The 27,345-nt window shown below is 39.8% G+C and overlaps 1 protein-coding gene and 1 long non-coding RNA gene across 5 annotated transcripts; one reads left to right on the forward strand and one right to left on the reverse strand.

Annotated features, from left to right (window-relative positions):
* Positions 1-175: 175 nt before the first annotated feature.
* On the reverse strand, positions 176-19,501 carry CLNS1A (chloride nucleotide-sensitive channel 1A). 2 transcript variants are annotated; one of them, XM_045816234.2, is made up of 7 exons: positions 19,283-19,499; positions 13,864-14,000; positions 8,796-8,894; positions 7,731-7,838; positions 6,241-6,414; positions 3,834-3,923; positions 176-947 (listed from the first exon to the last, which is right to left on the reverse strand). In XM_045816234.2, exons 1-6 carry the CDS (start codon positions 19,405-19,407, stop codon positions 3,856-3,858), a joined length of 711 nt encoding a protein of 236 aa, XP_045672190.1. In that variant the 5' UTR covers positions 19,408-19,499; the 3' UTR covers positions 176-947; positions 3,834-3,855. The 2 variants fall into 2 exon arrangements, with proteins under 2 accessions (XP_045672190.1, XP_045672191.1); XM_045816235.2 differs by lacking the exon at positions 6,241-6,414 and having other exon boundaries at positions 19,283-19,501.
* A 31-nt stretch (positions 19,502-19,532) lies between these two features.
* Positions 19,533-24,932, forward strand: LOC123804195 (uncharacterized). 3 transcript variants are annotated; one of them, XR_015726940.1, is made up of 3 exons: positions 19,533-19,991; positions 24,529-24,629; positions 24,703-24,932. It is a non-coding gene; the product is annotated as an uncharacterized LOC123804195 (long non-coding RNA). The 3 variants fall into 3 exon arrangements; XR_006783111.2 differs by having other exon boundaries at positions 24,747-24,932; XR_015726939.1 differs by having other exon boundaries at positions 24,529-24,932.
* Positions 24,933-27,345: the final 2,413 nt, after the last annotated feature.

Genomic DNA, 27,345 nt, shown 5'->3' on the forward strand with positions numbered 1-27,345 from the left:
TTGCCATACTAAAAATTTGCCGGAAACCCTAACATTTTCTTACTCATTTCATGTTCATATTCTCAACAAAAGTCAAACAAAAATAAACCTAGTAAGACTCTTGTTTGACAGTCTTAATGAAAAAAATATTTTTTCTTCTCATTAATGGTTTTAGTCAAGAATGAGAGCGCAATAATATAGAAAACCTAGATTTATTTGTTAACTATTACAAAGACAAAACAATTATCATTGAAGCACTCTGAGGACTTCATCCCAATTTCACTTCTTGTTATGGAAACCGACCTAAGAGGTTAAAAATTAAAGGATATAACCTAAGAGGTTATAACAAAACAGACTGGTGAAACATGGTGAAAGGAGTAAAAGCTAGTCATAAGCATCAGTGTTAGTGGTATTTCATGTGGCTAGGATAGTTCCCAAGAGGCTCCCTAAAGATGCCTGAATGAATTAATCTGGGTCCCAAATCAGTAAAAAGACCCTTACCCCTGTGAAGGATGAGCAGAGGCCAATATTTTTCTGAGATCTCTTTGTCTTTCTATTTAAGGGGTAAGGGAATCTTTAGGCTCTAAAAGGGTTTATCTTAGATTCAGCCTCCCTCCTTCCCATCCAGTCTACCTACGTCTTCAAGTGCCTGCGGGTCCCCACCGGGAGGCCTGCCAGGTTACACAAGTTGCACATGTGAAGGCAGGAACTACAGGCCTACTCAGAGGGTGTCTATACACGCAAAGTTTTGGGGTAGATGATGAACTACAAATACCTCTTGGTTAAGTTAATTCACCTTTGTTAATAAAGGTCATAGTTTCTTCTGCTGGTGACAACTTTTTGTCTCAGTATAGTCTGTCTCAAAAAAGAACTGGTTCAGGTAAATTTTGGAGAAGGAAAAAGACTTTCATCAACACCCACTCCACAGTAGAAGAGGCACCAAGTTCTTTCCTAGGTACGAGCAGAATCTGAAAAACAGAAGATTTACAGTGTTTATAATAATAGCTGTTATTTATTGAATGCCAAGTCAAGAGTGCCAGAGAAATTAGATATATATCTTAGTCTTTGCCACAATCCTGCCAGGTAGTTTATCAACCCCATCTTCAAATGAGGAAACTGAGGATTAGAGAAGTCAAGTCCAAAGGCAGAGAAGCCGATATGTGGTAGAGCTGTGATTCCACCTCTCCTGTGCCTTGACTTCACCCCCTCGTGCACTGAGAGGTCCTAGTTCCATTAGCTTGAAATCATTAATGGTTGCATGAACACTCTAATTATTCCTTCTTCATTCCTTAAAGGCAAAAACAATTTTAAGTGATTAAAAATTTGAAGACATTGTTTGGAATTAGGGTCAATTATCCAGATGAAGAACCTGTATAAACTTTATGAATAAAATAGCTCTCTGTTCCAGCTGTAGCGTAAAATGAATAGAAAACAAATCATCAGCTCATTAGAAAGTCTGTGGTTATCTTATGATTATTTCACCATAAAATTACATTACGAAGAATCCTAAGAATTCTCACTAGTGAATTGCAGTAACATCTCATTTGTTGTAACCATTAGTGACACAGCAAATGAGTTTGCTCTCTGAATAGTCTATTTTTCAAGAAGAAATATGTGAAAGCCAGAAGATCAAAAAATGTTTTCCAGGGGCGCCTGGGTGGCACAGCGGTTAAGCGTCTGCCTTCGGCTCAGGGCGTGATCCCGGCGTTATGGGATCGAGCACCGCATCAGGCTCCTCTGCTATGAGCCTGCTTCTTCCTCTCCCACTCCCCCTGCTCGTGTTCCCTCTCTCGCTGGCTGTCTCTATCTCTGTCGAATAAATAAATAAAATCTTTAAAAAAAAAAAATGTTTTCCAGTTTCAATAAAAGTTACTAAGTATTACTGAACTGAAAAAGTCAACATGCTATAAAGAACCTGGTAAGAAGGGAAGAAAGACTTAAGTCAGCACCAAAAGCTTTCCCGTACAGTATAATAGTGAAGTACTGATACCTGAACTGTGAGATCTGAAATTTAAAGCTAACAGAGCTGCAGCAATGCGAACACATAATTTTAGCTAATTGCAGAAGAGACAATGCTGATTTTAGACTACATGGCTACAATGACAGAAAAAATGCTGTGGAAATAAAAAGTATTTAAAGGAAGAAATTTAAATTACAGAACTCTAAGAGATTATTTTCTGATAGTTCCACTGGCAGCACCTGAGAGGAAAGCAGAGATTCATTACCATTTTCTTTTTTATAAAGATTTTATTTATTTATTTATTTATTTGACAGAGAGAGAGAGAGAGAGAGAGAGAGAGACAGCCAGTGAGAGAGGTAACACAAGCAGGGGGAGTGGGAGAGGAAGAACTAGGCTCCCAGCGGAGCAGGGAGCAGATGCGGGGCTCGATCCCAGGACCCTGGGATCACGCCCTGGGCCGAAGGCAGACACCTAACGACTGAGCCATCCAGGCACCCCTCATTATCATTTTTCATGGTTAGAGTAAGAAATATTACATTCACAATGCAAAAATTCGGAAGGTAAATGGAACTTGGAAAAAGGAGGGATCTCACAACCCAACTGGATGACTCAGAATATTATAAGAGTCAAGCCAAAATATATAAATCTTGCTACACTATTACTATATGCTTTAAAATAAAGGACCTGGCCATAAGTAACATCTCAAATACTGGAAGACATCTGGTATTCAAGAAAATGCTACCAGGTAAGAAGTAGGAGGACACTGTAGAGGGGAAAGAGGGACAACAATTTTAACAAAGTAAAAATTTTACATCTCATACAGGAAGGCCAACTAGGATTACTAGTCCTAGAGCTTTGGCTGGTATGAACTAACCACATGACCTTCAGTTATTATCAAACATACAGTTGAGATACTCAAGCTCGCAAAGGACAATTCATTTTTCAGGGTAACATGCAGCAGTCAGGGACAAACTTTAAACAAAGCTCACAAGAACCTGTCAGAGAAAACTGGCTGTGAGCTCTTATGTCAATCAAGAAAGTAGGAACGAAGCAACTTGGGAAATGATAGCTTTTGGACGAGTGTGCATGGACTTAGGTTTGGCAAACTGGTCTTAACACTAAGGCGCCCAGGACCTTGGTCCCTCCATTATTTTCAGAAGGAGGGAAGCCAATACAAGATTATGATGAAATTAGGGGTGCGTGGGTGGCTCAGTCGGTTAATGGTCTGCCTTCAGCTCAAGTCATGATCCCAGGGCCCTGGGACTGAACCCCACATCGGGCTCCCTGCTCAGCGGTAAGTCTGGTTATCCCTCTTCCTTTACCCCCCACTCCTGCTCTTGCTCTCTCTCAAATAAATAAATAAAATCTTTAAAAAAAAAGATTATCATTAAATTAAAGGCTTAGATATAGTTTGGAATTACTTCTATTTCCTCCCGCAGCAAATCTCTGCTTTGTGTTTTCTAATGAACGTATTAAGGTTTCAAACACTAGTGGGAAAAGGTGACTCAAGAGCAGAGCAGGACATGATCTCAGGCTCTGCTGCTCCCACCTGAGCCAACCAGGGAGCCCATTTCTGAATAATGGGCTAATGTCCTCCTCCTGAGTTCACTGAAGATGGGTGTGTCTTATTGTCTCACGCCTCAATGCCTACCACTGCCTTATGTCTAAGACAGCGCTTAACGTGTGGTAAGCGCTCAGCAAATGTTAACCTGAACATCACTGTTTGCAGACCTTGATTCCTTAGGGGGAAAAAACCACGTAAGTCTCAATAATTTCAGAAATGGATAACTAACATTTTTTCAAACTGCTAATTACACAGAGTTCTCCTGAAAATAAAAATTATTTCACATAATTTTCAAGTTCAGTAACAAGGAAGAATAAATCAACTACTCACCCCACAGCAGCATAAATCATCTTCAGTGATCAACATCTGCATCCTCAAACTGTCCAGCAACCGTTGGTGTGGTGTCTACCTCCATCCCGTCTTAAAAAAAAAAAAAAATCAACTGCTGAGCAACAGTCTACTGAGCTCTTCAGATAGGTAAAGGTTCAGCCTGTACATCAACCAGAAGGAAGCTGGCACCCTCTGTTGGACACAGTTGCTATTTCTTTCTACTCTGAAAAAGCAACAAGGAAGAAACCAAAAAAGAAAAATGCCACCTGTACATTAACACTTACTTTAGAAGTTCTCAGCCTCACACTAAAGAAGGTTTGAATGCAGTAAGCATCAACTGTTCACTCTTCACAGAACTGTGCTGGGTATTTACCGTGTGACACTATTATTATTAAGATTTTATTTATTTATTTGAGAGAGAAAGAGAGCATGAGCGGAGGGGAGGGGTAAAGGAAGAGGGAGAAGCAGACTTCTCGCTGAGCACGGAGCCTGATGCGGGGATTGATCCCAGAACCCAGAGATCACAACCTGAGCCAAAGGCAGACGCTTAATCAGCTGAGCCACCGGTGCCCCATTATTTTTATTTTTTAAGGTATAAAAATCCTATCTTCACAAAGCTAATGACATAATTTGGAGAAAAAACTAAGTAGAGTGAGGTTCTTGCTTATCTGTTTTTCTCATTTCATAAGGGGGAAAAAAGTGTGTGTGTGTGTGTGTGTGTGTGTGTGTGTGTGTGTGTGTAGGGGGAGACGAGAAAAAAATCCCTCTGGAAAGAGTTGGTTAGAGCTGCTTTCTCCACTTCAGCACCTCCCACTCACCTTTAACTCTTTAGCCCACAACAGGCTTCTGTCTGAGCCCCTTAGTACTCCACCTGGACATGCAGCAGGGCATATAAATTTAACGTATCTAAAACTAACTCATCATCTTTCCACATAGAAATGCTTCTGTTGGGGGACGCCTGGGTGGCACAGCGGTTAAGTGTCTGCTTTCGGCTCAGGGCGTGATCCTGGCGCTATGGGATCGAGCCCCACATCAGGCTCCTCCGCTATGAGCCTGCTTCTTCCTCTCCCGCTCCCCCTGCTTGTGTTCCCTCTCTCACTGGCTGTCTCTATCTCTGTCGAATAAATAAATAAAATCTTTAAAAAAAAAAAAAAAAAAAAAAAGAAATGCTTCTGTTGGGGCACCTGACTGGTTTAGTTGATAGAGCGTGCAACTCTTGATGTCAGGGTCGCGAGTTCAAGCCCCAAATCAGGTACGGAGCCTACTTAAAAAAAAAAAAAGGTTTCTCTTTCCAAACATTCTTCCTAAATGATCCTCTCGCCTGTTCAATTCAGAAACCCCTACCACATCTCTAACTTCTGTTGCTTCTCTCTCTCAAACATCTCTCAAGTCTGTTAAGTCTTTTGACATTCACTGCCACTACCAAATGCAGGCCATGATCTCTCATCTAATTTAAATCATAACTTACTTAACAGAGTTAACAAGGTTGTCTCTTCAGAGTTAGAACTTTATACGGTGATTATCAGGCAATCACTGAGGGGACATCCCTATATAGGGGTGACCACAGAGTGTTCTCAGAAGATTAAGATGGCACAGCGAGCTGGAGGCAGGAACGACTGAGGCAAAAAATTATTATTGCAAATCCAGTGTGAGAAAACAAAGGCCTAGGATTGAAGGACAGCAGCAGTAATAGCAAGGAAATGTGAAAGTCATTTAAACGAAAAAAATCTATGGGACCTAGTATTGCACTGGAACAAGGAATAAGAAGTAAAGGCTGGGTCAAAAGCATACTTCAACATTCTGATTGAAAGAGGATACTCAGAAAAGCAAATCAGTCTTACAGGGGAAATATTTACAAAGAAGCCTACAAAGTGGAGACAACTGAAACAAATTTGAAAGCCACTTGCTTAAGGCCCAAAAGTTTATCACAAAACAAGACCCAGGTCTTTTGCTGTCTAGCCCGTTTAATCACCTGACTATCCTAGTTTGCATATAATTATGTAGGAATTCATTTTAAAAATAAAAACAGCAGCATAGATATACACACACACATATACATATATATATACATATATACACATATATATACACATATATATATACACACATATATATATATATATACGCAAACAAACAAGAAGACTGGAAAGATATGCAACAGAAAAATTAAAAAATTTTTTGACTGTGAACAGACTATTTTTGTAGTTGAGGGAAGAAAGTAAAAAAAAAAAAAAAAGTTTCATGAGGATTCCCATTCTAGTAATTCTACATTTGCTTCCTACACTGTAAGAGTTAATTCCGAGATTTCTGTCTTAAGAGTTTTGAAAAGAACCTATGTATCTCTCCGTAACTTCCCTTGTTGCCCAAGGACCATCTGACTGCTCACACTGAAAGAAAGGATACTCACCTTCATAATCTCTTATTGAGTCTTCTGTCCGGACTCCAGCCATGTTATATTGGCTGCTCACAGACTGAGAAAGCATTCCTTCTAATCTCTCCAATGTGGCTTGGCCTTCTGCTGTTAAATGGGATAATCCTTCTTCATAGGTATAAAATGTAGGGATGTCTCCTTGCCCTTGTTCTAAACAAATAAAATGCTTTTAAGCTATTATAAAGCAATTAGAAAACCATGGATAATCAATAATGCATTTACTGAAGGTACAGCTTAAAAAGGCTTCCAGGAAAATATTTTTCAATATTCATTTAATACACAGATGTAGGTCATCTGTTGAAAATAAAGACACACAAAAAATGTCTCTACCCTCTAGAATGAGAAGGGATTCCAAAAGATAATGAGCCAGTAAATAGCAATTCTCAAAAAATCAATGTCCAGGGACTAGAAGGAAAAGAAGGTGTTCCTAAGGCCATGAAGTCTTATGTTATCCCAAGCTGGAAATTTTACAGGTGAGTGCAAATTAATTTGATACTAATTTGTACTGATGGCATTTTTGGATTAAAATACATGCTCCTTTTAAAAACTCAGAAATTCTTGGGGCGCCTGGGTGGCACAGCGGTTAAGCGTCTGCCTTCAGCTCAGGGCGTGATCCCGGCGTTATGGGATCGAGCCCCACATCAGGCTCCTCCACTAGGAGCCTGCTTCTTCCTCTCCCACTCCCCCTGCTCGTGTTCCCTCTCTCGCTGGCTGTCTCTGTCTCTGTCAAATAAATAAATAAAATCTTTAAAAAAAAAAAAATTCTGGAAAATATGAAAAGGATAAAAAAATAAAATCATTCAAAAACCTCAGCGGAAACGAGAATGTATTTAGATATACAAAGGAGAATTCCAGAACCAAATTTGTATCAGGCCAGGAAGTAGGTACACATGGAGGAAAGGACTTTGGACAGCCAGACAGGTGGACATGAGAACAGTGGGAAAAAGAAAAGAGAAGAGCAGGCACCTCCAGGTACAAGACTCTACCAGGCTAGTGACGGTATTCTGGTCTGGGGGAGACAAAGAGAAATAATCTCAGATAAATGACATATGGTTCTGGGGGGGAGAAAATGACTTTGGTAGTGAGTTGTTTGAAGGATTATGTTAAGTAAAGATGTAAATGATAAAAGTTTCAAGTGGGGGAGGGGAAAGCTTATTCTCTGAGAGCAGCTGCATCAACTTAAAAGATTCTCCCAACCACCCACTTCCTCATCTATCGTTTTCTTCCCTTCCATTTATCTCTATCCATTTTCTGCTCCCAGTAATATCTACTTTTTATCCTCAAGCTTGAAAAGTCCATCCATTTTTCCACTTTGGCTTAGACATGAATTATGCCATTCACTTTTATTAATAATCACACTACAAGGGTATTTAATAGAGATATAAAGAACTATAATCCATACCCTTAGTACAAATAAGTGCTTAAAATGAAACACACACACATTTAAAACAATCTGTTTTACTAACCATGTGCTTCCACGTCATATTCTTCTCCATCGTAATCATCTGAATCTTCATCCTCAGGATCAGGATGCAAAGCCTGGCATTCACACATTGCAGTGAACATGGCCTCCACTGAACGAGGAAATTAAATCGTAATGAACATTCTTTCCTGGCCCGTGTAGAGTAAAAATTTAATAAATATAACCACCAGTGCAAAGAAATTCAATGGGTAGACAAGAAATATACCAGAGTCACACTATTTACAAAACCTGCTAAATTCCAAGGAGAATCAATCCTGAAAAATACTTGATGGCACTGGACAAGTCACAAAATAATAACAGTTCATTTTAAGATAATGTTGAGATCTCTTCATGCCTGGCTAGATTTTCTGAGAAAGAGTCAGTGTCTTGGTCAGACTGCTGGTATCAGGACAAAGCCTTTTTCTTCCTTTCTACCTTCCTTCCTTCTTTCTTCCCTTCCCTTTCCCTCCCCCTCCCCCCTCCCCCTTCCCCTTTCCCTTTCCTTCTTTCTTTCTTTCAGAGAGACAGCCAGTGAGAGAGGGAACACAAGCAGGGGGAGTGGGAGAGGAAGAAGCAGGCTCCCAGTGGAGGAGCCTGATGTGGGGCTCGATCCCAGATCGCCGGGATCACGCCCTGAGCCGAAGGCAGATGCTTCATGACTGCGCTACCCAGGCACCCCAGGACAAAGCCCCTTTCAGTTGATAGAGCTCTTTTCCAGCTATCCTGGCATCTTCCACTTTGGAATTGCCATGACCCCTTGCCCTCTATCTGGTAAGATTCAAAGTCAACAGCATCAGGTCAATAAAGATAACCAGATCTCTCCATTCACAAAACACACCAAATAACATGATGTCTCCTCTACTCTCACCACATTGACGATCTTCGATATTAATAGGTATCTGGTCCTCGACAATATGACAGATGTTAAAATGATGAAAAAGGAACGGAACAGAGGTAATGAGGGTAAAGGTAAATGTGTGTGTGTGTGTGTGTGTGTGTGTATGGGGGGATGGGGGGATGGAAAGCTTAGTACGTAAAGGGAAAAGAATCAATTCTACAGAATACTCACATGCTGATTTATCACTAGGCACGAATCTGAATTCAGCAATAGGTTCAACATCATCATCACTGTCTTCTTCTTCTTCAGCAACAGATTCTTTTGATTCTTCTAGGAAGGGAATAAAAATAACTTTTTAAATGCTGTTTTTCGTTTTGGAAAAAAAGAAGCCTAAAATAATTTCATAAAGGATGCTTATTGATGTATCTAAATACTGCAATATAGTTTTTACTTCAAATTATAAGAACATGGTTATTTTAGAGCTAAAAAAGACTGTGGACAGCCTCCCTGGTCTAGTCACACTGTACTTTACTGAGCCTTAGGGATTCCCAGCCCCCTTCGAGGTCTTAGGGGGGCAGTGAGGAAAGCCAAACAGGCCTCTAACAAGTCTAGTTCCACTGTCATCTGCTTCTCTTACCTTCCACCATGAAACAAAGGGTTCAGTAGCAGTTTGTAAACCACTGATGTGATTTATCACCAGTAATTTACAGATAAGAAACCTAAGGCCCATAAGAAGTTAGCCGACCCAACAGATGAATTACCAAAGTCTGTAGGCAAGAAAAAACTACAAATGTTCAATAAAGAGAAGGAGCATAGCTGCTGGTGGAAGTAGGAACTGCTACAACTATTCTGGAGGTATGCATATCCTACCACCCAGCAATGCCTCATCTATGTATACATTACCTACACAAGGAGTTTATACATAAATGTTCACTGAAGTACTATATGTGCTTGTGAAAATTTTAGAAACCAATGTTAATTTAAAAAAAGGCGGGGTGCCTGGGTGGCTCAGTCATTAAGCATCTTGTCTTCGATTTAAGTCATGATCCCAGCATGCTGGGATCGAGCCCCAAGTCCGGCTCCCTGCTCAGCGGGAAGCCTGCTTCTCCCTCTCACACTCCCCTTGCTTGTGTTCCCTCTCTTGTGTCTCTCTCTGTCAAATAAATGAATAACATCTTAAAAAAAAAAAAGGAAACATGATTGTAACCTGGTCATATTATGTTTTACAGACAGCAGTTAAAAAGGAACAAATATTTATATGTATCAAAACTCATGTATTAAAAAATGTGAGTGAAAAAACTAATTGCTGAATATATATAAATAATACCAATTACATATTAAAAGTTTAAACACAAAACAAAACCATTATATTGCTTATGGATTTGTACATATTCAGTAAAAATCTAAAAGCTTAGATGGGAAGGGCACATATCACCTTTAGGATAATGTTTAACTTGGGAGACAGAGTATGGAACAAAATGGGAAAAGTACGAAAAGGATTTCAACAGTACTGATACAGTTTTATTTATTTTTAAAGATTGATTCATTTATTTTAGAAAGAGAGAGAGAGAGCACGAGTGGGGAGAAGGAGCACAGGGAGAGGGACAGAAAGAATCTCAAGCAAATTCCCCGCTGAGCGCAGAGCCCACCACACGGCTCGATCTCAGGACCCTCAGATCATGACCTGAGCAGAAATCAAGAGTCGGACACTTAACGGACTGAGCCACCCAGGCGCCCCCAGTTTTATTTCTTTAAGAGACTAGAGTAATTATGAAAAAAATGTTAGAATTTATGCTAGATAATGAATAATGAAAAGTTTTATTAATCTATACTTTTCAATGTTTGAATTATTTCGTAATTTTAAAAAAACACGTAGGGGCATGTGGCTGACTCAGTTGGTACAGCACACTGACTCTTGCTCTCAGAATTCTAAGTTCAAGCCCTTAGGTATAGTAATTACTTAAAAATAAAATCTTACAGAAAAAAAAAACTTGAAAAAATAGATAACATATAAAATTTAAAAACCAGGTCAACAAATACTTATAGACTCTCAAAACATGTTCAAACTAATAATCTTAAAAATATAAATTAAGGGTGTTATATGCAACTGATGAATCACTAAATTCTACCCTGAAACTAATATATGTTAACTAAACTGAATTTAAATAAAAAATAACACATAAAAATATAAATTAAATGTTGTTTAGCATATTAAAGTTACCATTTTTTAAAAACTTTAATTCTACATGCAAATGAAAATAAGGTAGAAAGATTCTTATACTATTACTGAAATTGTAAATTGATACACACTTTCTGGAAAGCAATTTGACAATATATGTTAAGAGCTTTAAAAATACTACCTTTAAAGCAGCAATTCTATATAGGAATCAATTATAGGGGGTATCTAAATGCTTTATTTTTTTAACTTTTATTTGTCTAAGTCATATAAGCTGAATGTAGAATGAAAAAATACAGACAAGCAAAAAAGGAAAAATTTTAAATGCCCACTATTAACAGTTTTAAATCACAGATTTCATAGGACTTTTTCTGTCCTGTTGCTGTTATATTGTTACACTGTTATATTGTCCTCTGTAAACAAGTGAAATAATACAAAAATACCGCAGAATTCTAAATAACTCTAAACAGCTAAATTGAATACATTATGGTATTACCAAACTTTTTCAGTGTTTTTAAAAAATGATACATTGTAACTATTATTCTATAACTGAATGAACATCACTTTTTATGTTATAAAAGTAATACATGCTGCTACAAAAATAATTGAAGGAGTGTAGATGTATTCCAAGGAAAAAGTAAGTCCCTCCCACTCTAGTTCTCCTCCCTAGAAAAACAATTATAACAATTTGTTTTATATCCTCAGGAATCTACCCTAAGGCAAGAAATATAAATGCAATACAGTATTTTTGCAATTAAGAAAAAAATACAACCATGATGAACGCTCATCATCTCATGCTAGATCTGCCGTATTTTCAGTCACTAAACCTTTCTAAATTTTCACGGTGGGAATACATTTTTAGTTATTTCAAAAATAATCTAGTATCCTCAACTTTAAGCTGAAAGTCCACTTTAATGAGGTTTATGGAGGTAACCCAAGGAGAAAAAAACATCTGGAGTCTGGAGAATCAGGATGAGAGGAACAAAGGCTGGGAAAACAGGATCCAAGCATGTGTAACTTATGAGAAGAGTTGAATCCCACATAAATGGAACAGAACTACTACATAAATGTGACCCAGGAGGATTCTACTTTTTAGTAAGATATTGAAGTCCAACTTAGTTTAGTAAGGAAGGATTAATCATAGTCCCATCAATTTCAAGAAAATAATCTTATAGAGCAAACATTTAAAATACCTATCCCAAACCTACTGAATCCTTATTGCCTAGGTTGGGACTCCTGGTATCTGCATTTTTAACAAGCTCCCCAGGTGTTTCTACTGTGCAGCCAGGTTTAAAAACTAAAGACTGCTACAATCCCCTCATTTTTCTGGATGAGACTGAGGCTCAGAGAGATGAAAATAACTTGCTTACCAAGTTAATGACAGTCTTCTTATTCAGTGTGTTTTTCTATTTAGCTAGCTTTACTGAGGCTAATTTTCTGACATACACCTTTGCCCACAGCTAATGCTCTCCACTATTTATGGGCCTTTCACACCAGGATTTGGGAATGACTGGCAAGGTCACCTCTAAATTTTTGCTAGTCTGTGGATGAATGAATGGCTTAAACTAAACATGAAATATAATAATCTTGCTTATAAAATCATAGTTGCGCTTACTTGGAAAGTGAACTTTGTGCCCAATACCTCCTCATTTGGAAGTCTTACTACAACCCAAGGTCAACAGCTTTTTCTTTTCCTTAACTTCTCTTTCAAACTTCACTAGATTTTTATCTATCTTTGCACTTTTTCCAATGGCAAGTGTTCAAAATCTTATAACAAAAATATTTTTAGATAACTGAATCAGGCAAGGCTGATGAGACAGGGCTTGCCAAAAGCCCTAAAAGTTATGAAATAATTAATGTCACACTAATTATAAGTGGTCTTCTTATATCTGAAACCATATTAAAATCCTAAACTGAAGGAGCAATAGCTTAATAGGCAAACTCATGGGACTGTCTCTTATACACTATTTCAGAGAAAGGCAACCCATTATTTTAAAAACATAAGTTCAGTAAAAGTGTAACAAATTGTCCTTTCAGTTACAAAGTTCTGCATTTGTACAAAAGTTGAGCATATTAAACTAACACAATACAGGAAAAACTTCTCATTTAGTTGCATTTACAAAAATTAAACACAAGTTTTAATTTTGTGCCTAACTTGTTTCTCACAACCCATTGTCAACAACCCCCAAAACGGATTTTTTTCTTTCTTACTCCTTCTTTCATCACTTTCACTAGATTTTTACAAATCTTTCTAATTATTTCAATAGAAAAAGACCTGGGAATCTTGTACCACAGAGTTCCTCAACCTTGGAACTACTGACATTTGGACTGGGTAATTCCTGATTGTGGGAGGTTGTCCTGTGCCTTGTGGGGATGTTAAGTAGTATCTCTGGCCTCTAACTACTAGATGCCAGTAGCACTCTACCCCCAGTCATGACAATCAAAATGTCATTGCCTAAAAGGGGGGGGGACACACAACACTGTCTCCCACTGAGAACCACTTCTCTAATAAAACGAAACAAAGAAACGGGTTCTACACTAAACTCTCAGAAGCAAAAGTATACTGATCCAAGCTTCTAAGGATGCCAAATAGAAATGCCTTTACAAAAAGAAAGAATAAACAGTTCAATGCAAGAGGAAAAAGTAGATATATAAATCCACAATAACTGAATAATTCTAAGTGCAAATATATAGAAAGTAAAAAGCAGTGTCCAAAATATTTTACTGAGTTGAAATTTTGCTTAATAAACTATTAACCAGGGGCACCTGGGTGGCTCAGTCATTAAGCGTCTACCTTCGGCTCAGGGCGTGATCCCAGAGTTCTGGGATCGAGGCCCACATCGGGCTCCTCTGCTGGGAGCCTGTTTCTTCCTCTCCCACTCCCCCTGCTTGTGTTCCCTCTCTCCCTGGCTGTCTCTCTCTCTGTCAAATAAATAAAATCTTAAAAAAAAAAAGTCTTCTCTTTACCTATAAAAAAAAATTAAAAAAATAAACTATTATCCAAAATGGTTTATATTTCTATAGGTCAAGGGCTTGAATATTACTTTACGATCAAAGACTGCTTTTTAAATATATGTAATATTCCACTGAAGGAAGCTCAAGATTAAATTACACCATACATACCTCCAAATTTGGCATTCACCATAACATACAAATGCTCTCGTGGATACGCATTTAGGTCCCTGGACACCGCATGCAAGCTAATGGTGGGATATTCCAGTGAGAATCCTAATCCAGAGCCATCTAACCAAGACAGGCGGCTGAAAAACATGTATAAGGTAGATTATTTTAAGAAATTAAATCTTAATTCAATTCTAAAGTTTATAAGGGTTCAGCTTGGGACACTTTTATGCATGTGAATAAATTCAAGCTTAGTGTTTAGAAATATTCCAAAAATATTAAAATTCAGCAGCAGGAATTGACTTTCTTTAAAACCAATTCTGTTAAGTTCTCTTCTCCTCTAGCTAAAAATTCAAAAAAGTTTGAAATGCAATTTCTTAAGTCACATGTGTTTCTAAGCCTTTCATGGTGGTTCTTGAAGGTCTTCAGGTGCCTTGCTTTTGCAATTCCTCAACTGGTAAGTCCCAGCTCCTCCTTGAGCCCTCCCTCCAGTTACTCCAGTCCATAATGATCTCTTCTTTCTCTGAACTGCACTTATGCGCAGTAACAGGCCATTGAGCACTTGACTCTGTGGTAATGAATCTCATATGTACCCGGACAGAATACGAGCTACTCGACAGAACCTGTCATGTTCTTTTATCTCACATTCTTCAGAACCACTAGCATAGTGCTCAGCATGTAAGTATGCAGTAAACACTTGGGAGTCACTAATTTCTCCACAAATCCTACATTAAATGACATACACATGAAATGGTTGTAATCATACTTACCACAAGTTAGACAATACTTATCCCACTGAAAGACTTTATGAAGTCTTTCATTTATTCTGCAGCTTTAAAAGAAAGCCACAAATAAGCAACATCTAGTTTTCCCTCGAAAGTGGCCAAATGCAAATATTGTATTGGTATAATAAAGGAAACATATCACCGAAAACAGTATGTTGAGTTTTGAGTAAAGGATGGCTAATTTTTTGGCAATACTTCACCCATCTGGAACTGCACCAGTTAGCAAGAAAAAAAAAGTAGCAGTAAGATCCTTAAGAGACCACACAAAAAAAATGTTAATGGGATAAAAGTTAATGCAATATAGTGGCTGCATACGGCTGGAGAGAAATAGAGATTAACTGCTAATGAGTGCCAGTTTCTTTTGGGGTGATGAAAATACTCTAAAATCAATTGTGATGGTTGCACAGCTCTGCAAATAGACTAACAACCAGTGAATTGTATACTATGTGAATTATCTCAATAAAGCTTTTATTTTAAAAAAGAAATTAATACAATAACACCCCCATATCATTCTACTTTTTATACAATTTTAACAAGCCTGGTTTTCTAATTTCTAACCAAGCAAAAACAAATATAATAATGAACCTAGGACTCCCTTGGGTAAGAACAATGATAGCCCAGCAGTCTGAGATCATTCACATTCAATGTAAAGGGAGGTTGAACTTGACATCTCAGTCCCCCTAAAGAAAATCCATGTCTGAGAATACAATTAAGTGTATATAACATATAACCCTCACTTATCAAAGCAAAGGCAGAATTAGATTGTGGTGAAAATTGCACAACTCTGTAAACATGCTAAAATGCAATGACTTGTACACTGAAAAAGCAAAAGCAAGAAAAGATGCACTGTCATTTGCAAGGATTTCCATTCAACATGTTTATTAAAAAAAGAAAAAGAAAACCTGGGAGGCTTAAAGTGATAAATCTTAAGAAGCTTAAAGAGGTAAAAGCTCTACAAATGATTTTCCAAAATGAATCACCCCATTAGTTCCAAAGAAATAGATTTTATTATTGCAATTAGATTGTGTGTGCTGTATGTGCCTTTCCTGTCTACTGCTTTCTTCTTAATGTGGAGATGAAATAGTGCTCACATATCAAAGAAGTACTGCCAGTCCTTTACTAAAACTCTATTATTTTAAGCAAATAAACTCCTTTTTCTCACCTCAAAAATGTCCCAGCATTATCACAATTCAGAAAGTAACAGTCCAAATTTGGGTGTCCAAAATGATTTAAAATATCGAGAGTCACAAAACTTTAATGACTCAATTAGAAGATGGAAAAAGTGAAATATAAAATGGACTCAGTGCCTATCAAATTATGGTCTTTATTTACTTATTTGAGAGAGCTAGAGGGGAGGGGAGTGGGAGAAAGAGAATCCCAAGCAGACTCCCCGCTGAGCTGGATCACACTTTATCTCACAATCCCAAGATCGTGACCTAAGCCGAAATCAAATCAAGAGTTGAGCATTTGGGGCGCCTGGGTGGCTCAGTCGTTAAGCGTCTGCCTTTGGCTCAGGGCGTGATCCCGGCGTAATGGGATCGAGCCCCGCATCAGGCTCCTCCACTGGGAGCCTGCTTCTTCCTCTCCCACTCTCCCTGCTTGTGTTCCCTCTCTCACTGGCTGTCTCTCTCTCTGTCAAATAAATAAATAAAATCTTTAAAAAAAAAAAAAAAGAGTTGAGCATTTAACCGACTGAACCACCAAGGCGCCCCTATGGTCTTTACTTTAAAATGCACATAATAATTACTCTGTAGTTCCTTATACATGGACATGGATATGCACTCTACAGAAGAGAAGCAAGTTCCACTCAAAAGCAACATTTACTCTAATCGCTATGTTCTTATTCATTTTTCACATATTCTAGAAGAAAAGCCCTCCCAAACCAAAATATCTAATTAACTATACCCAACCCAAAGAAGCCATGAATCACAAAAGGGAAAAACAATTAGACAGTAAGTTTTGCTAATTTCTAATGGTTCTGAACAAGTATGATCATTGTACCTTATTCCTGGCATGAGGTGAAAAACAGGATAACAGGATAGACAGAAGAGGTTTTGAATTTGGGTTGGCTTAATTATTTGGTTTAAAATTAACTTTGGCTTAAGATATAAAATATAATTTAATTACCTACTTTATCCATTTCAAATGATCTATTTTGAATGATTCATGCCTCTGATCCATTTACCTGGGTAATGAAATGAAAACTCAACTTTGAAAATAAGCCTAAGAGTTCTGTATCTCTCAACACACATCTGAGAAACCACCTTAAATTAAATCAGACCCTATCCCTCTTTGCCTAAAATCCTAAAGTGATTTTCTCATAGCCTTTGGGCAATAACCCAAGCTCATGGAACACGGCTCTCTCCTCCAGCTTTATTTAATTTTTCTACTCTTTCCCACTCATTCTCTCAGATGAAGATGGTGCGTGTATATTATATATCCTGGCACACAATATTGTTTCTCATCCTTGCCTCTGAGCATCCTGTCCCTTCTAAACAGAATGTTTCCCCTTAGCCCCACCTCATTCACCTGGCGTTAATCCTCATTTGTCATATCCTCTAGGAAACCTACAGTTTGTGGAGGCCTTGATTCTATCAAGACCTGGAAATGCTTGGGGGAAAGAAAAGTGGAAAGAGACAAAGGAGGTAATACTAACAAAGAGTAAAGAGTGATGAATATAGGTGTCCATGGTACTCATAATATTCTATTCTTAACCTAGCTGGTGGACGTACAGGGGTTGGTTTAATTATAATTCTTTAAATCATCCATATGTAATGTAAATTCTTTTTTGTATGTGTATTTTACAAAAATATTTTCTTGAAGAGGGTAAGAGATTTCTTAGTGAAAAGCTGAAATGAAATTTTTTTAAACATTTAAACCTTAAAAGGAGTTGTATTTCTTCAGTGCGATAACTGTATTGTGATTATATAGGACAATGTCCTTGTTCTTAGGAGATTTTTGCAAAAGTATTTACGGATGAAGTGACAACATGTCCACAACTCTCAAAACTCAGAAAAAAGATAAATGTGGTAAAATATTAATAACTGATGAATCTTTGTCTATGTGTATTAATTAACAACACTTGAAATTTTTCTTTAGGTTTGAAGTTTTTCAAAATGAAAAGACAAGCATAGGGCCTTGTCTTCCTTCCCCAAACAGGAGTTATATTATAGAAAGTGTCAATATACAGAGAAGTCATGGAGAAAAAGGGATGGTGTAGGGACTATCTGTGCTGCACTCTCCACCACTTAGAAGAAATTGCTCTCCCAAGATCATTAAAGATCTCCTTGTCATTACCCAACAGATGCTGTTCATATTTTGACTGCTTCTCCCTCTTGTCTGTTCTCAAGTCTCTTCTTCCATAACCTATCTCTTACTATAGATATGTTTTGGCCCTCTTCGCTTTTGGGATTATCTAACCCATCCCCGTGAGTATATGCTAACCCTTACACTAATGATCTCCTAATCTCTATCTTTAATACTACTCTCCCAAGATACACTCTTGTGTCCAACTAATCACACATGTCCTGACCAAACTCATTATCTGCACCTCACCCCAAACTTGCTTTTACTCCCATCTATATTTCCGATCTCAGTGACTGGTCAAAACCCTAAGCTCTGCTCAATGTTTAGATTTCCCTCAAACCAAGGGTTCTCTACATTTTTTTCGTGCCCTCTGTGGTAGGCAAAAATTTGCTTCCCCCAGAACCTTCAACTCCCGGTGTCAAGCCTGTGAATATATTGTTACAGGGCAAGAGAAAACCTGTATAATTAATGAAGGTTACTAATCAGTTAACAACAAAATGTAGAGATCATCCTGAATATTCTGTGTGGGTCCAATGCAAACACATGAGTTCTTAAAAGGAGAGAAAATTCCCTGGCTGTAGACTAAAGCGATGCAGCAGCACAAGTCAGACAAATTTCAAGGATGGGAAGGATTCATTGTGTCATTGTTGGCTGGATGAGAGGGACCTCAGCCCTACAACTACGATATTTGAGACGCGTCTGTCTTACTGTAAATGTACAGGGCTCCAGGTGGCCAAATAAAAGGGCAAGCCCTTCTAGGAATGAAAATGGGAGTCAGAAATGCGAAAGGAGAAATGGGAGTCTGGTCCCCCTGGATATGACCTCAGCTTGCGTGGGGCTGAGGATGTTCCTCTCTTCAACCACACCCACAGAAGAAAAGCCATACTTCTTGGCCAAACTTTTAAAATCCTCCACAATCCGCGCTAAACTTACATATTTTGCCCAGGGCAACACCTCCCGCACCTTTTTACAGGAAAGACAGGCACATCGATGATTCTCACTCAGGGGCTGGAAGCTCAAAACCTTGAAACGAAACCTTGAGTAAAGAGCGACGCACGCACCAGACGTCGGGAAAACAGGCAGGTAAAAAGCATAATCAATGAGAGAACTCCGTGTGAAAAGAAAGAGGAAGACTCGGGAGGAGAAGGACACGGGAACAATCGAGTCTTGGCCCCAGCAGAGGCCTCCCCGAGGCGACCCGGAGCACGCGCGCTCGGCCTCGCAGCAGCCCCCGAGGTCGCGGTCTCGCCCCCGCCCCGCCACTCAGCCGGCGCCAGCAGGAGGAAGGCAGCGCGCAGGAAGCCGGCACTGGGGTACAGGGACCTGCCTACCTCTCGGCGATGTAAAGTGTGCCGGTGCCGAGGCCCTTGCCGTTCAGCACAGCCTCGGTCTCCGGCTGCTGCTGCCGGAGCCCCTCAGCCGAGCCCGGCGGCGGGAAACTTTTGAGGAAGCTCATTGCAGCAGTGAGCGCGGAGACAGAGGCCGGGAGGGAGCCGAAGCACTGCAACCCCAGCTGCAAGCCTCGCCCCGCCCCGGAAGCGGTGGCAATCACCCCGGAAGAGCAACTTAGTCCGCACCGGAATTTGAGCCCCATCCACCATAGAGACGAGTTGTTCGGGGGCGAGCTCCGGGAGACTTGAGAGGACCCAGCCGCGCTGGTCACGTGACTCCTCCGGGCCCCTCCCCCTCGCCGTTTCTAATGCTTGGGTCTTGAAATAACTGAACTTTCTCTCCGACGTCCTATCGCGGGGTCGTCACAGCAACCGTATGAGAGAAGTAGTACAAGGAATGACACACTCCTTTTTCTACAAAGAGGAAACAGAGGCCTTAGCCTTGGACAGGAATCAAAGACCGCAGGCATCTAGAGGTCGGAGGTCTCCTAATGGGTTCACGGCTCTTCTCACCTGGGCGGGCCTCAGCCCGGCCGGGCCACATCACGGCTTCACGGCCGAGCCTCCGCCATCAGTCTAGGTCGTGACGCTGCCCCAGTGCGGGAGCCGCGTATCCCCGCGTTTCAGGCGGGCAAACGAGCCCAAAGAGGTAACGAATGAACTCTGGGTGAAGAGTTGGCTATGTCAGGGAGGACATAGCGGAAGGGAAAAGAATTAGTCCATCAGATTGGGAATCCTTGCTTCATTTCCTTGTTGGGCAATGAAGAGCGAAGTAATAAGAGCACTGAAAGCTTTAATCAGGAAGTAATTGGTAAAGGTAACCGAGTGTTCTGGGCCAGGCACTGTTGCAGGCCCTTTACCGGTATTATTCATTTCCTCTTTATGCCAATTGTATGAGAAAGTTATTATTGCTCCAGTTTTACAGATGGGAAGCCTGCCGCATTAAACTGAAGAGCGAGAGTTTAGCCATGAGAGACCTAGTGGAATTCAAGTCAGTCAGTTTCTAGGCCAGATTTTCTTGCCTGTGAAATCAGTATGATCATACCTGTGCCGTAGCACTGTTGAGGCTGGATGACTGGACATGTGGAGTAGCTGTTTTTCTATCTGCTGAATAGAGGGGTGTTAGATTTTATTTTATTTTTTTTAACTTGGATTCGTTTGTTTGTAGCAAGACTGGAGGAGGGGCACTCTGAGCCGGGGGAGTATTAGGAAGTTGTTGCCACGTGTAGATGAGAGAGTGGCAGAGTCTGGAGCGATTACAAAGGTAAAATCCTCAGAGACTGAGGGAAAGAAGGTGGTGAAAATCCAAATGAAGGAGAAAATGCAAGAAGAGAAGTCAAGGATGATTCCCAGGCTAAGTGATTGAGTGGATGCTGGCTCTTTTCTCCAAGATGGAGAATTCAGGAGGAGGAGTAAGCTTTGAGAGTAGCTAACAATGTAATATGGGAAATGAAGAGTTTCAGGGTTCCATGGGACAGCTACATGTGGCTGGCTATTTAGGAAAGCAGCCAATGCTTTGGTCAGAAACGGAATCCCGCACATCATGCAGAGAGAAAATTGGCTAAAACCTGTATAAGAATTTCATATCAATTTGACATCGTTTTTCATAGTGTCTTTGTAAAAAGTGCTTGTCTAATGGCAGAACATTTTATTCAAGTTTATAACTGAAGAAAAGGGATCTTAGCTATGACAAGGAGCTCTTCACCTGTTACGGTGACAGGCTCAGAGGAGGCATTTAAGCAAATCTATGTCAAAGCAAACAGGCATATCACCAAGAATTTAAAGAAGGGCAGGATTTGTTCCTTTGCCTCTTGTATAAATCCCAACGAGTAACCGAAGCAGGAGGCATAATAGGTCTCACGTATGCCTGGTGTTTTACTTTTCAAAAGAATGCTTTCTCACCTGTTATCTCCTTTGATCTTTATAATAATTCTGTAAGGTAGGCAGGGTGGCTGTTATTATGCCCACTGCACAGATAAGAAAACTGAAGATCAGAGAAAGTAAGTGATTTGCTGCAGGCTACATTACTAGTACTCAGCTAGAAATTAAATTCCTTCCTTTTCAGGTCAAGTTCAGTGTTTTCACTACAAACCACCACCTTTTAGAACTAGTTAGCAGAGAGGTATAAAGATGTTCCTGCCATTTGGTGATAGTAAGAATTAAGCTTCCTATACAGCCATTCTTACTAGGATCATACTCTTGATAGTCCTCTTAAGACTCTTGAAGATGAGTGATAGAGTTGAAAGAACTGGTGAAAACTGTGTACCAGGACTAGACACACCCTGAGATTCCCAGCCTTCCTTACTGACATCTGACACGTTGTGGCTGACAATTGGGATCTCAGTGGGAATTAGCAGCTGGAATGCTTTTCCATAGCCTCTCCATGTGGCCTGAGCTTCCACACAGCATGGCAGCTGGGTTTTGTGGGTGAGCATATCCCAAAAGAGAGACCGATAGAAGCTGCTCTTCTAACCTAGCCTTAGAAGTTACAGAGTAACCACGAGTAGGATCTGCTGGGGTTTTCTTTTTCTTTTTTAATGAACCTTGTAGTATAAATGCCATGAAATACCTGCAGCCCTGGCTACCACCTTGACTACAGCTTTGGGAGAGACTTTGAGGCAGAGGCACCCAACTAAGTGGCCCAGACTCATGACCCACAGAAACTGTGAGATAATATTTGTTATTTTAAGTCACCAAGTTTTGGGGTAGACCTAGCAATAACTAACAGGCTAGCTAAAGGGAAGTGAGAGAGAACCTCGAATATTATTGAGTTACTGTGCTTCTCCTTATACACTTGATTCGGTAAGTTTGTCCATGCTCATGGTTTGAATTACCCAGTGCAGGGACTCCCAGATCTGTATCTCCATCCCAGAACTCTCTCATGAACTACAGACTTTGACATCCCACAGCTGCTAGACTTCTGTACTTGGCAGTTCCACAGACATTTCTCATTCAGCTTATCAAAAATTGAACTTGTAAACTATGGACTTTGGGTGTTAATGATGTCTCAATGTAGGCTCATTGGTTGCAACAAATGGACCACTCTGGTGGGGAATGTTGATAACAAGGGAGGCCGTGCATGCCTGGGGGCAGGGATGTATGGGAAATCTGTGTATCCCCTCAGTTTTGGTGTGAACTTAAAACTGCTCTAAAATATAGTCCTAATAAAAATCTGAATTTGCCATCTTTTCACTCAATTCTGCTATTTCTTTTATGTCTATTCTATGGAAAAACACCACCTTATGTTTAGTTGCTCAAGGTAGAAACCTGGAATTTATCGTTATTTCCTTCTTCTTCCTCACTCTTCATATTCAGTAATAATAATAATTAATTGTAATTATTATAACAACAAAAACAGCAACTAACATTTATGGAGGGCTTACTATATGCTAGGTGCTCACTGTTCTAAGCATTTTATGTGTATCAATTAACCTTCATAGCAACCCTAGGAAATATATGCTATCATGATTTCTGTTTTACAGATTAAAAAAAGAAAGTCAGGATAAAGTAACTTGTCCAAGGTCCATACCTACTAAGTAGCAGAGCTTCATTTAGAATCTGTGCTGTTGGGCAGCAAAGCCTGCACCCTTTAACCACTATATTCTATTGCCTCCAATCAACCAAGTCCTGTCGCTTCTTAACTCCCATCTTATGACTCCGACCCCTCACTCTTCTTCCACTGTTCCCCACTCGGGTCATCTCTCTATTAAACCACTGTAAGAGCCTCCAAACTAGTCTTGGTTCACTGAACCCAGAGACCTTATAGTCTTTGGGGAAGAGGCACAGGAATTATAATCTCGTGTGGTAAGTACTGTATTGAAATCTGCACTGAGTGCCATGGGATTGCTCTGCATGAGAATCTAGAGAACTAGGAGAACATGACATTTGAGCTGGGACTTGAGGATGAGGAGTTCAAAGATAAAGAAAAGCACGGGTAGAGATAATGCCATTTTGTTGCACAGAGATAGGAAGGAGTATGCAGTGTTTGAGGAATTGCAAGAATTTGTGTGTGGCACATGATGGCATGATGGGGCTGGAAAGTAGGCCAAGATGGCCTGGGAGGGGCCATATATATAGCAAGTCCTTGCTGAATGACTTGCCACAAATTATCCCTCAAATCTGTAATGAGATGATGAATGAGCCCAGCCAACTGCCCTGCACTTGTCCTCAACTTAGCTTTCCTGCCTCTTACCATGACTTAAGGTACCTTTCCACTTTTAGAAAATTATAGTTCACTGGGGGCGCCTGAGTGGCTCAGTTGGTTAAGCGTCTGACTCTTGATTTCAGCTCACATCATGATCTCAGGATCGTGAGATCCAGCCCCCCCATTGGCCTCCACACTGATCGTGGAACCTTAAGATTCTCTCTTTCCATCTCCCTCTACCCCACCCCACCATCTCCCCCTCCCCTTGCATGCATGTGTATGCTTTTTCTCTCAAAAACAAACAAAACACACACACAAACACACAAAACTAGACAGTGTTGAGTTTCTTTTCTTGAGGGGATGGGTGGTTGGAGGAAAGGGTACCGTATATGCTATGGTGATATTCCTGAATTTAAGGATTTGAGAAAATCTCTTAACATACCTGGACAATGTCATGTGTGAGCAAAAGTTAACTTTTATAAGCTAATGGGTGATGCATATGAATAAACAAGTAAAATTAAATAGATGAAAGAACATGAACCAGGAGGAAAAAGGCTATAGAAAAAATAAAAATCATGAAGTGAGAAAGTAGAATAGTGATTTTGTATTCTGTGCTAGCCCAGGTACTTATATTTGATGTGACACCAATCATAGGGTTTTAACTTTAAAAGGAATTGCTCCTAACCCATTGATTTTTTGAGGATATGGATTTGAGAGTTTAATCCACTTAATGATGTTTCACAACTGCTATTGCTTGCGCACCAAGGTGCCAGGCAACGTGGTCCCCCCACTGTGTACAGGGTTTTCAGGAGAAGATTAACATTAAGGTTGTAAGGTTCATTTCGGGTTCCTCCTTTGCCCTTGAATTGCAGGGCAAGGATTATCAGGGAAGATGGTGAGTCTTGAAACAGGCCCAGGAGGTGAGTTCAGACAGCAATGCCCTTGTTTTAACAAACCACTGAGGTCCCTCTTTTAAACGTCTAGCTAGTAGAAATCACACAGGGCATTACATCATCACATCAGCAGACATTCATTCTTTCAGATGCCAGATTCTGAATGAGAAAGTGACCTAAACTGAAGAAAGCAGCTTGTGTTACAACATACGGCAGCAGAGATCGGGGACCAGAGGTAGCAATTTAGGAGGTAAGTTTCAAAGCCTAACCTATTAGGGTCTAGGGCCAGCAGAATAGTGACTCGCCTCCTGTTGCCTCCTCAGCTGCCACTGTCTTTCTCTACTGAAGACCTCCCGTGTTCCCTCAGGGCTGCTGCTGACCCAGGAGCGATTGTACTCTTCACTCTCAAAGCTTCCCGCATGCCTGGGTCATCTGGCTCTTACAGATAATGGAGTGTGTTGTTTGGCTGTCAAATTTGTTATGAAGGATCTTTATTCGGAAAGATGTAGTTTTTTAATCTGCAAATAAAAAATACTAAAGGGAAATGCACTAACATATTGAGTGGTTATTTCTGAGTGGTGGGGATGTGACTAATTTTTCTTATTGTCTGTTTACTATAATAAGCTTATATAAATTTATCAGTAAAGAAAAATGTTATTTAAAAAGGCTAATAATGGGTTGCCGGGGTGGCTCACTTGGTTAAGTGTCTCCCTTCGGCTCAGGTCATGATCCTGGGGTCCTGAGATCGAGCGCATGGGCTCCCTGCTCAGCGGGGAGTCTGCTTCTCCCTTTGCCCTTCCCCCTGCTCATGCTGTCTCTCAAATATATAACTCTTAAAAAAAAAAAAAGACTAATAATGGGAGAAACGCTACGACTTAGAGAATTGGCCTTCTCTGCTGTTACGGTTTTCAGATAGAAACCTGAAATGACTCATTGGAATGGCCCAAGAAACAGTGAGGCTGAGTGCTTACTTAGCCTGCAAGCTGAGCTGGGTTATTATCTATGGCTCTGAATTAAACGAAGCTGTGGTAGAAAGAATATTGACTTGGAGTCTTAGAAAAATACTTAATCTGGGGCGGCTGGGTAGCGCAGTCGTTAAGCGTCTGCCTTGGGCTCAGGGCGTGATCCCGGCGTTCCGGAATCGAGTCCCACATCGGGCTCCTCCGCTGGGAGCCTGCTTCTTCCTCTTCCACTCCCCCTGCTGTGTTCCCTCTCTCGCTGGCTGTCTCTCTGTCACATAAATAAATAAAATCTTTAAAAAAAAAGAAAAGAAAAATGCTTAATCTATGAGCCTCAGTTTTCTCATCTGTAAAATGGGAACAAGAATGCTTGCTTCTTGTGATTAGGTGAGTAACAAGTGAGATTTGTTATTATTTTTAAATGACTTAAATGTAAGGCATTTTGCTAGACATTGAGGATTGAGAGCAGATAGCCCTTGCCTATCAAACAGTAGCTGGAAAGACAATTACAATATAGTTCATTAAGCGGTATAATATAGAACACGCAGCATCATACGGGAGCACCTAACTCAACCTGAAAGGTGAGGACAGACTTCCTGGAAGAGGTGGTGCCTGAGCGGCATCTTAAAGAATTATCATTTAGAATTAGCCAGGTGAAAAGAAAGGGTGTATGTTGTGTATGATGAACTGTGAAATGCTAATAACATAAATTCGTATAAGGATTCGATTTTTTAAAGAATTTTCTGATGACTTGGGGTGCTTGGGTGGCTCAGTCAGTTTAGCATCTAACTCTTGATTTCAGCTCAGGTTTTGATCTCAGAGTAAAGAATTCAAGTCCCACATTGAAAAAAAAATTTTTTTCTGAAGAAGTATATTTTATATGCTGAAATGCACGGTCCTTAAATGTACACTTTTGACAAATACACATACAACCCTGTCGATATATAAAACACATTTTCTTCCTAGCAATTATCCCTCCCAGAAGTAACCACTAATCTGATTTTTATCACTGTAGATTACTTTAGTCTATTCTAGACAGTTATTTATTTATTTATTTATTTATTTATTTATTTATTTATTTATTTAAAGATTTACTTATTTATTTGAGAGAGTGAGCACAAGCCAGAGAGAGAGAGGCAGAGAGAGAAGGAGAAGCAGACTCCCCACTGAGCAGGGAGCCTGACACAGGGCTTGATCCCCAGACCCTGAGATCGTGACCTGAGCCGAAGGCAGACGTTTAACTGACTGAGCCACCCAGGCGCCCCGAACTTTATTTCTTTTTTAAGATTTCATTTTTAAGTATTCTCTACATCCAACGTGGGGCTCAGTCTTACAGCTCTGAGATCAAGAGTTGCATGCTCTACCAAGTGAGCCAGCCAGGTGCCCCTATTCTAGAATTTTATATATAAATGGAACTATATACTTTTGTGCAAATCCTCTCTTACTCAGCATGATATTTTTGAGATTCATTCATGTTGTTAATCAGTGGTTTGATCCTTTTTATTGCGGAGTCGTATTCCATTGTGTGAATATACCACAGTTTATCTGTTCTGTTGATGGACATCAGGGCTGTTTCTGGTTTTTGGCCATTATGAATAAAGCTTTGTGAACATTCTTATACATAGGTTTGTGTGGATATAGGTTTTCATTTCTTTAAGATAAGTACCTAGGAGTGGAATTGCTATATTATAGGCTAGATGGTTTGTCTATCTTTTTAAGAAACTGCCAATAGTTTCCAAAGTGGATTTACCATTTTACATTCCCACAAGCAAAATGTATGGGAGATCCAGGGGCTCCATAGCCTTATCAACATTTGGTGTTGTCAGTCTTTTTCATTTTAACCATTCTAGTGGGTGTGTAGTATATCTTATTGAGGTTTTAATTCACATTTTTCTGATAACTAATAGTGTTAAGCACATTTTCATGTGTTTATTGGCCTTTCATGTATATGTATATATATATTTTTTGGGAAGTAATTTTCATATCTCTTGGGAGTTAAAAAAAAAA

This window comes from Ursus americanus, chromosome 16 (assembly GCF_024610735.1).
Source record: "Ursus americanus isolate L20-20 chromosome 16, mUrsAme1.1.p, whole genome shotgun sequence".
NCBI lineage: Eukaryota > Metazoa > Chordata > Mammalia > Carnivora > Ursidae > Ursus > Ursus americanus.

What these genes read in the sequence shown, in the direction of transcription:
- CLNS1A (XM_045816234.2), bottom strand. Translation starts at nt 19,407, where the DNA reads ATGAGCTTCCTCAAAAGTTTCCCGCCGCCGGGCTCGGCTGAGGGGCTC. An exon ending in ACACTTTACATCGCCGAGAG is followed by an intron (nt 14,001 to 19,282) that starts GTAGGCAGGTCC and finishes CATGTTTTTCAG; the next exon opens with CCGCCTGTCTTGGTTAGATG. An exon ending in GGTGAATGCCAAATTTGGAG is followed by an intron (nt 8,895 to 13,863) that starts GTATGTATGGTG and finishes TTCCCTTCCTAG; the next exon opens with AAGAATCAAAAGAATCTGTT.